This window comes from Bombina bombina, chromosome 12 (assembly GCF_027579735.1).
Source record: "Bombina bombina isolate aBomBom1 chromosome 12, aBomBom1.pri, whole genome shotgun sequence".
Taxonomy (NCBI): Eukaryota; Metazoa; Chordata; class Amphibia; order Anura; family Bombinatoridae; genus Bombina; species Bombina bombina.
Window position 1 is genome coordinate 12089907 of NC_069510.1, and position 10492 is coordinate 12100398.

The 10492-nt window shown below is 41.4% G+C and overlaps 1 protein-coding gene across 1 annotated transcript; it reads left to right on the forward strand.

Annotated features, from left to right (window-relative positions):
• Positions 1-198: 198 nt before the first annotated feature.
• Positions 199-7972, forward strand: GTF3C4 (general transcription factor IIIC subunit 4). The gene is made up of 5 exons (XM_053695947.1): positions 199-483; positions 1968-3746; positions 4953-5083; positions 5165-5253; positions 7655-7972. Exons 1-5 carry the CDS (start codon positions 226-228, stop codon positions 7717-7719), a joined length of 2322 nt encoding a protein of 773 aa, XP_053551922.1. The 5' UTR covers positions 199-225; the 3' UTR covers positions 7720-7972.
• Positions 7973-10492: the final 2520 nt, after the last annotated feature.

The following is a 10492-nucleotide window of genomic DNA, read 5'->3' on the forward strand; positions in this document are numbered from 1 at the left end:
CGGAGAGTAATAACACGGAATGCAGTAGCGGTAATTACTGCACCAGGGAGCCGCGACACACCTGTGCCCCAGTCTATAAGGGCCACCGTGCAGGTTACGGTCCCATGGACGGTGTAACACTGATTTCAGGCACTGCAGAGGGCAGCCCTAGGACTTTTCACCGTAGGTCGCGAGCGGTTACGTCATGGACACCTCTCACACTGTGGATGCTGACGTCACGGGCATATGATGTCGGCACCGGAGAACCGGGATGCGGCGCTCGGGTTGCGGGTGACTCTCACAAAGCGGGAGCCGTCAGTTAGGGTGGCTCACCCGGTGAGCGGGGTAGAGCCAGTGGTTTGGTCGGAGGACCACCGGGTGTCGGTTTGTAACAGCGGCGGGGTGTCAGTGCTGGAGGTGCTATGTGACCACCGGATTAGCGGCCCTGATCTTATCCTGCACCGCTCCTGTGTGCCCATCGGCTCCCGAGCCTGCAGTCTGAAGGTAAGAGGGGGGTGTTACCATGTTTGGCTACCGTACAACACCATCATGTCGTCAGCATACCACTCCTGACGTCATCACATCAAACGTACCCCTGACATTACATGCCCCCATTCTAATGTAATAATCAGATTATATAATAATCAGAATAGTATTTGCCCACCTGAGTTGATAGCTTATTGTATTTAGCTGTCACATGTCATCATCACCTGCTATAATGTAAGCCCTCTCCATGACATTGTAATTTCCTCTGAAGTTCCTCCTCATGACATCATCACCTCCTTTGTACTTGCTTCACATGACATTAATAATTTAATCTATAGTTCCCCCACAGTTATATTAGTTCATCTATGACTTCATCACCTCTTGTGCAGTTCCTCAGCATGACATCATCACCTCCTCCTCTGTTGTTACACAATATAGCATCACCTCCTCTGTAGTTCTACAACATGACATCACCTCCTCCTCTGTTGTTCTACAACATGACATCACCTCCTCCTCTGTTGTTCTACAACATGACATCATCACCTCCTCTGTTGTTTTACAACATGACATCATCACCTCCTCTGTTGTTCTACAACATGACATCATCACCTCCTCTGTTGTTCTACAACATGACATCATCACCTCCTCTGTTGTTCTACAACATGACATCATCACCTCCTCTGTAGTTCTATAACATGACATAATCACCTCCTCTGTAGTTCTACAACATGACATCACCTCCTCCTCTGTTGTTCTACAACATGACATCACCTCCTCCTCTGTTGTTCTACAACATGACATCACCTCCTCCTCTGTTGTTCTACAACATGACATCACCTCCTCCTCTGTTGTTCTACAACATGACATCATCACCTCCTCTGTTGTTCTACAACATGACATCATCACCTCCTCTGTTGTTCTACAACATGACATCATCACCTCCTCTGTTGTTCTACAACATGACATCATCACCTCCTCTGTTGTTCTACAACATGACATCATCACCTCCTCTGTTGTTCTACAACATGACATCATCACCTCCTCTGTTGTTCTACAACATGACATCATCACCTCCTCTGTTGTTCTACAACATGACATCATCACTTCCTCTGTTGTTCTACAACATGACATCATCACTTCCTCTGTTGTTCTACAACATGACATCATCACTTCCTCTGTTGTTCTACAACATGACATCATCACTTCCTCTGTTGTTCTACAACATGACATCATCACTTCCTCTGTTGTTCTACAACATGACATCATCACCTCTTTTGCAGTTCCTCCACTTTCTATAATCACTTCCTGTGTAGTTTTTCTACATTTCTACATGACATTATCATCTCCCCTGTTGCGCCTCAACAAGATGTCACTGCATATTATACTGATGTAAGCAATATTTATTAGATAGTATTAAATAAACCCCTCGCATGTTGTGCTTGTTGTTTGCTAAACTGCTAATATCAAATTAACTCAACAAAACTCATTTTATCCTCTTTCAGGTTGGTTCACCAAAAGAAGTCCATGAATGTAGAAATAAATTTGCCAGTTATAAAAATCCTCTGCATAGCCAGTCATTTAAGCTGGATCGGACTTTCAATCCTGAAGGAAAATTACTGACTCAAATGAAAGGATTTAAATATGCCAGCTGGTCTCCTTGTGGCTGTGACGTGAATGGTCGATGTCTCCTGGCTGTGCTTAGCTTGGACAATAGACTGACCGTACAAACAAACACCAACAGAGTGCAATGGAAACAGTTGGCTGATTTAACAGAACTCTATGGGCAGCGTTTGTCCGAGGCCAATTACAGAATGAACAATAGCGATACTGCACAGGTGGGTTTGGAAGACTTTGCAGAGTTTAGGAGACGCCATAGCATGCAGGTCCCAGTGAGAATGGAGTGGTCCGGAATCTGCACCACTCGAGAAGTAATGGAGAATAATGAGTGCAAGGACATCAGTACAGTGCTTTTGGCAGTGCTATTTGAGAACGGCGACATTGCAGTGTGGAACTTCCAGATCCCTTTCCTGGGCAGTGAGTCTGTAGTTTCCTGCAACACCATTGAATCCGGGGTCACTTCTCCCAGTGTATTGTCGTGGTGGGAATATCAGCATAGTAATCGTAAAATAAGCGGACTGCTTGTAGGAAGTAGTCTGGGTCCTGTCAAAATCGTCCCAGTGAACTTAAAGGCAGTGAAAGGTTACTTCACCCTGCGGGAACCTGTGATACTTTGGCAGGAGGCTGACCAGTTGCCTGTCCATAGCATCAGAACCCTAGCACTTTATCACCCGTACCAGAAGTGTAATTGTAGCCTTGTTGTAGCTGCTCGAGGGGCGTATGTTTTTTGGTGTTTGCTACTCATATCCAAAGCAGGCCTTAACGTTCATAATTCTCATGTGACTGGGCTTCACTCCTTACCGATAATATCCATGTCCACTGATAAACAAAATGGAAGCATTTATACATGCTCCGCAGATGGGAAGCTTAGACATCTAACACCTGTTTTCACAGATGTTGCTGTGAAGTTTGAGCACCAGCTCATTAAGCTGTCAGACTTTTTTGGACCTGTGAAGTGTCATGGCATTGCTGTGAGCCCTTATGGAGCCTACCTTGTTTGCGTCACGTCTGAAGGAATGAGCAATGGAATTCACCCAGTAAACAAAACCTACCAAGTTCATTTTGCAGCTCTGAAATCTTTTGAGGAGGCAGCAGCCCAACTTCTGGAATGTTCTACCCAAAACCTTTTCCGACAGACCGATTTAGCAGACCTTCTACGTTGGAAGATACTGAGAGATAAGCTGATTCCTCAGTTTTTACTAGATGCTTTGGACAAAAAGCTAGCTGGTGGCTCTATGTACTTTTGGCGTTTACATCTCTTTCTAATGAGAATCTGGTACCAGGCTCTGAAGAAGGCCTCCTCTGAAATACCATGGAAGCCGCCCCAGAAAGAGCCAAAGATTACAAATGATGATGGTCCTCCTCCAATGAGTGATGAACCAACAGATCAGAATGACAATGAAAGTTCCCCTAAGGAGATTAAGCTAAGTGAACCTTCTATAGATACTACAGAGGTGGACAAGGCTTCTCCATCTGATGATGGTCTCCTAGAGGTACAAAAGAAAATTGAACATCTTGAGAAGCGCTTAACGAGGGAACACATGAAGCGTGTGTTAGGGGAAGTCTACTTGCACACTTACATCACTGAGAACACCAGCATCCCCACTCGCGGCATCTGTGACTTCCTGTTGGCAGATAAAGACTGCGAAGACCGCGCAGCACAGGTGAGAGGGTTGTGTGTGCTTCAAAAACTACTAACAGTAGTTTAGTAGGTGCATTGAATATTGTAATGTAGCTAAATGATAGGTGACATTGCTAAAATATTTTTACCCAATCTCTTGCAGCTTTCTGTGACGTTTTTTTGTGTATTAATCATTCATTTGTGTGAATAAACCCAGAAATTCAGCAGGTAGGTTCATCCTAGGATTAACGTCCTCAGCTCCTAGTAGTGAAAGCCACAGCTTTGTCTCACTCACAGTAAGATAATTCATCCTCAAGTGGTACCTGGATCACTTTTGTAAGAGATAGGATGAAAATTGTAGTGTGTCTAAGTTACACGGGACTCCTGTCTCTTATTATTGTTTGTGCTGTTTATGGTTTATACCCACAACTTATAATGGTTTAGATGTGCTGTATTACTATATACTTCTACTGCCCCATCTGTTTGTCTCTCCTGTGTCCTCCCTCCCTCTTTCTGTATCTTCCTCTTCTCTCCCCTCCATCTTTCTGCTCCCTTCACCTCTCTTCCTCCTCTATCCTCCATCTCTCTCTTCTCTCCCCCTTTCTCACTTTCCCCATCTCTCCCTCCCTCTTTTTGATGTTTCTTCTGCCCATTGTCCCACCTGTGTGTTAATCACAAAGTCCTAAAGTCTTACATATCCCCTCTGCCTAGTTTAACTCTTCTGTGTTTTACTTATTAAAGAAGAAATGGGTCAATTCTAAGTGACAGATTACGGCTGCATAAAGTAAAATATGTAACTGTCACGGTTGGTGTTTTTGCTCCTTTTAAACAATGTTATAACATTTAGAACTATGTACATCTGATTGCTGCAATGTCTGTCATTGTGAGAGTGTATTTTATCAGCCTTGTGCTCTGATTAGAGATCTCATTAACTCAGGATGCAGAGTGACGCATGTTTACTGGTTGAGTTTTGGGCCTCACCGTCCTCTATGTTCTACAATTCAGACACTAGCACAAGATCATACCTGTAACATAGGAGAACCCACCCTCTGCTACTATTTAATGTACTGTGTAAGGGGTGAATCCTGTACTCCCACTGCTACCTGAGTATGTCTGTGACTTTGTACAACTTATCTGTATACCCAGTATGGCAGTGTGATTCCTGGGCATTGTAACCAGTGATGTGCAGAGGAGGCATTGAGGTAATGACTAATGAATATGTCTCATATGTGGTTTGTTTTCTCTCCAGGTCCTTATCGGCCATATTGAGCATAAGATGAACAAACAGACATTTCCTGAGCACTGCACGTTGTGTAAAGAGGCTCTGCCCTTCAGTGACTGCAGGCGGACTGTTTGTGCCAATGGCCATGTGTGGTTTAGGTGAGCCTTGTGTAACTGCTCAGCCTGTTGTTAGCCTAGTGATGTGTCACATCTGTATTTACTTAATTGTGTCTTCTCTAGATGCTTCCTGACATTCCGGGCCTGCCAGAACCTGATGTACAGGCGCTGCGTGCTACATGACAGTATTGCGCGGTACCCGGCCCCTGACGGTGAGCATGGCAGCTGTTTAAAGGGTTTACTGTGACACCAGCTAATACTTTTTGTTTTCTCGGCTTTATTGTACTGCATTTGCATAGCAGTTTTATTTATCATAGTTCTGTAAGAATAGGGAAGCGTTATAGAATATCTGACCTTAAGTACACAAAATTGCACTAAGGGCAAACAGGATATAAGTGGCGTCTGAATAGACTAAATGTATAGTTCTATGCTGAAAACTGGACAAATTGGGTTCTAAATTAATACAATGATAGAAGGAGCCCCCAAATTTGCTCCTATATACTCTAAAATTCCTATTAAACAGGACACGCAGATAACTTAGAAACCTTATGTGGGTTAGAGTAAAGTAAATTCTGAGAGGATAATGACTCAAATGGGTCTTGCTAATAAAAGAGCTTGGATATGTAGTATCAGATTAAAATGTGAAAATGTAATCACATATAAACAATACAGATATATAAAACAACTGATATACAATTGAGATTGTAGCATTAAAAACAGTGAATACAATCAAAGTAAAAGTCCTATTTTCTTGCCAGAAATTAAATCAAAGTTGAAGGCTGGTCCTGCAGTGAGAAAAGAGCGACAAGGGGATCTTGTCAAAGTATGCCAATGTTATACACTTTAAGGTGCTCACTTTTACTTACACCGTAGAGTGGAAATCGTTGGTTAGAGTAGACTGTTCCCAGAGGCGTGTGTAAACCTGTTTCTTCCTCGCTAAATCCCAGACCGCTTTTCCTCTGGCAGTTGCTTCTAATCTAGTGAGGCTGGAGAGAGCTTTAGTGAATCATCTTCACAGAACAACATAGGGACTGGTGAGGCTGGAGAGAGCTTTAGTGAATCAGCTGCATAGAATAACAGGGACTGGTGAGGCTGGAGGGAGCTTTAGTGAATCAGTTACATAGAATAACATAGGGACTGGTGAGGCTGGAGGAGCTTTAGTGAATCAGCTGCATAGAATAACATAGGGACAGGTGAGGCTGGAGGAGCTTTAGTGAATCAGCTGCATAGAATAACATAGGGACTGGTGAGGCTGGAGGAAGCTTTAGTGAATCAGTTACATAGAATAACATAGGGACAGGTGAGGCTGGAGGAGCTTTAGTGAATCAGTTACATAGAATAACATAGGGACAGGTGAGGCTGGAGAGAGCTTTAGTGAATCAGTTACATAGAATAACAGGGACTGGTGAGGCTGGAGGAAGCTTTAGTGAATCAGTTACATAGAATAACATAGGGACTGGTGAGGCTGGAGGAGCTTTAGTGAATCAGCTGCATAGAATAACATAGGGACAGGTGAGGCTGGAGGAGCTTTAGTGAATCAGCTGCATAGAATAACAGGGACTGGTGAGGCTGGAGGGAGCTTTAGTGAATCAGTTACATAGAATAACATAGGGACTGGTGAGGCTGGAGGAGCTTTAGTGAATCAGCTACATAGAATAACATAGGGACTGGTGAAGTGAGGCTGGAGGGAGCTTTAGTGAATCAGCTACATAGAATAACATAAGGGCAGGTGAGGCAGGAGGGAGCTTTAGTGAATCAGCTACATAGAATAACATAGGGACTGGTGAGGCTGGAGGGAGCTTTAGTGAATCAGCTGCATATAATAATATAGGGACAGGTGAGGCTGGAGGGAGCTTTAGTGAATCAGCTGCATATAATAACATAGGGACAGGTGAGGCTGGAGGAGATTTAGTGAATCAGCTGCATAGAATAACATAGGGACTGGTGAGGCTGGAGGGAGCTTTAGTGAATCAGCTACATAGAATAACATAGGGACTGGTGAGGCTGGAGGGAGCTTAAGTGAATCAGCTACATATAATAACATAGGGACAGGCGAGGCTGGAGGAGATTTAGTGAATCAGATGCATATAATAACATAGGGACTGGCGAGGGGTCTTAGTGAAATTAAAAGGAACTTTAAAGCCGTAATTAAACTCATGATTTGGATAAAGCATGCAATTTAAAATTACTTTTCTCTTTACTTCTGTTATTTAGTTTGCTTTGTTCTTTTTGGATCCTTTGTTGAAAAGCATACCCAGTTAGGCTCAGGAGCAGCAGTGCACTAATAGAAGCTAGCTGCTGATTGGTAGCTACACATATATGCCTCTTGTCATTGGCTCATCTGCCATCAGCTAGCTCCCAGTAGTGCATTGCTGCTCCTTCAAGAAACGATACCAAGATAATAAAGCAAATTTGATCATATAAAATGTAAAATTGTCAACTCTATCTAAATCATGAAATAAATAAACGGGTGTCACTATTCCCTGCCTCAGGTTAGTTGTGTGCATAGACGCATTAGTAAGGTGACACATGTAACACTAGGCATGTGACCATTAGACAGCAAGCAATCACTGCGCTGTATGTTATTTGCTAAATCTTGTTCCTGTTGTGCAGATCCAGACTGGATAAAACGACTGCTACAGGGCTGCTGCATATTGTGTGACTCTCCGGTACTCTAGCACATGCTGTGCGCCCCTGAAGTAAGATGTATAAGGGTCAGACTATCCTGTAACCATCACACACTGGGAGAACATTTACATCTGGTTATTTTTATACACATGGCGGTGCAGGGTGTGTAATAAGCACCAGTCACTGTGCCCCCCGGTACTACCTGCATTGCTTTATGTAAATATTCCTGTTTGTATATGTATGTAAATACTGTCAGCCTTGTTATTTTCTTATGCAGATTTAAATAAAGAGATTTGTTACGTGTCTACGTGTTCTGGCTGTTTATAGACTGCTGGGGGTCTCTCACTCAGACATTAGTAGGTGTTTCCCTATTATCTTAATCTGTAATGTTCCACTGCTGCACGAATATTTCTCCATCAGTCAGACTGCTCCAGTGACAACATTGCACCCGGTACAGCTGGCACCCTCTCACTCCCCATCCGGTAATGTAGCAGGGGGCTAATTTGTAACCTTTACAGCACACTTGGCACAGAATATCTTGTAATGTTTACTGTCTGCGCTTATATCATAAGGTTGATGTTTCTTTAAAGATTTGCTGTTTTAACTGAATGGCTATTACACTTTCTTATCTCTTTATATTCTACATCTTATGCGCCAGATTACAAGTGGAGCATTAACTGCGCTCGAAGTAAGCTGTTTGCGCGCGTCGGGTTACTCTCGTTTTTTCGATTGCGCTCTAACCGGATGCACTCAAAAAGACGAACTTAGAATATCGTGTGCACAATAACCTATTCCCTCATAGAAGTCAATGGAGCAAAAAAATGGAAAAAAAACCACCCAAGTAGCGCGCAAACATGTGTGCTAACCCGACATGAAAATATGAATATTTGACATTCCAATGTAATTCACATAGCCGAATATGTTCTATTTATTTATAAATGTTTTTTTTTTAATAAATATATATATAGAGAGAGATTCTGCTATGTGCAGAACATTAGAATGTGAAATACTTACTGTAAATACGTAGTTAAAACCTTTATTAACAAACGAATATTGCATAAATATGTTTTTTTCATGTTTTCATCTACTTAACTCCAAAGGGCTCCAATGCACATATATTTATAATAAGTATAAATACATTATACTGGGCTGCAAATGTTAGATGCGCCTAATGGTGAGATAACAATATGAAAACACCTATTGAGTGTATAGTAGGTGCCAAGAGTATAATGTGTAAGTGACTAACAACACTCCCCTGAAGTGAACAATAATCCTATATTGGAGAAATAATATAGTATATCAAAATATCAACAATATTAGTAATAAATACAGAGATCTAGTAAATCTCTCTGTGCTAAAAGTGTGTTAGGTGCAATATCTTGTAGTATACAGCATCCACAAAACATAAAACCTGTACTCAAACTTGATAGAGAAGAAAGTACTCAAAGTCCCATTAAAAGACCCACAGGGCCCAAATAAATGCTCCTTATAAAAAGCCCAAAGTCCAGGGTAGAAATAATTCAAATGACCATAGGCTGCAACCTTCTTCCTCAAACTTGATGGCAAAACAAGTGAAATGGATGATCGGTAGAAAGGTAGAAAAGAAGAGGGCGCCAATAGTGCACAATCAGTGGTTCAGGATCTTTGCACACGCAAAACAAACCATTGCACTTGAGAAGTGCCACAAACGCCTGCTGGACCTTTATAAGCTGTCCAGAAAGCTTATCCTCCCGCAGTGATGTGAGGTCTCCAATAAGAATGTAGTAGTACACAGGCAGTGTATAAACCTTTGTGGCTCCGTCTCCCAAGATCAGTGAATATCGGGTAAAACGCTCCACAAAGATACTGTGGATAAAAAGTAGCAAGTGCTATCAGCAGTGGTGTGTCACTCAGTATCGGATACAAAGTGGAGCTACCGCAGAGTGATATAAAGTCGTGATGCCCAAAATCTTAAAAACAGATAGGCTTTAATAAAACATATATTGATTACACAACGCGTTTCCCGGTCCAGCTGACCGCTTCATCAGGTCTCAAGTGCTTTATACTTTGTAAGTATAATAGTTTGTTATGCGTGTGCAAAGATCCTGAACCACTGATTGTGCACTATTGGCGCCCTCTTCTTTTCTACCTTTCCACAGAACATATAAATACATATATACACATATAAATACATATATAGACATATAAATACATATATACACATATAAATAAATGTTTACACATATAAATACATGTTTACATATATAAATACATATATACACATATAAATAAATGTTTACACATATAAATACATGTTTACATATATAAATACATATATACACATATAAATACATGTTTACATATATAAATACATATATACACATATAAATACATGTTTACACGCACATTTTCAACTTGTAATACGAGCAGAAAGCACGATTCTGGCAAACATCCGTAATAAACTTCCTACTGTTCGCCCATAACTGTTAGCGCGCCACTCGTTATCTCCTTATTTCAGCACATTCTATCTTACTGTTGATTATATATAAATAGGATGCAACCTTTGTTTATTTTAATTTTTTTAATTTTGAATGAGTTTTCAAAAATATGGTACAGCCAGAAGTCATATTACACAAGGAGACATTTGCAGGTGCATTAAACAAGATTACAATCAACAATGTTGTAAAATGTCCGCACTGAAACACTTTTACATGCACAAGACACAGAATTACAAAACATGAATATTGTAAAATGCTTGACACTAAAATAAGAGTTGTACCTAACGGTTGCAAAACCTCTATATTTTTATGTTAAATAACCTCCAGATACTCATTAGGCCACTTA

What these genes read in the sequence shown, in the direction of transcription:
- GTF3C4 (XM_053695947.1), top strand. Translation starts at nt 226, where the DNA reads ATGATGTCGGCACCGGAGAACCGGGATGCGGCGCTCGGGTTGCGGGTG. An exon ending in CCCGAGCCTGCAGTCTGAAG is followed by an intron (nt 484 to 1,967) that starts GTAAGAGGGGGG and finishes ATCCTCTTTCAG; the next exon opens with GTTGGTTCACCAAAAGAAGT. An exon ending in GCGAAGACCGCGCAGCACAG is followed by an intron (nt 3,747 to 4,952) that starts GTGAGAGGGTTG and finishes TTTTCTCTCCAG; the next exon opens with GTCCTTATCGGCCATATTGA.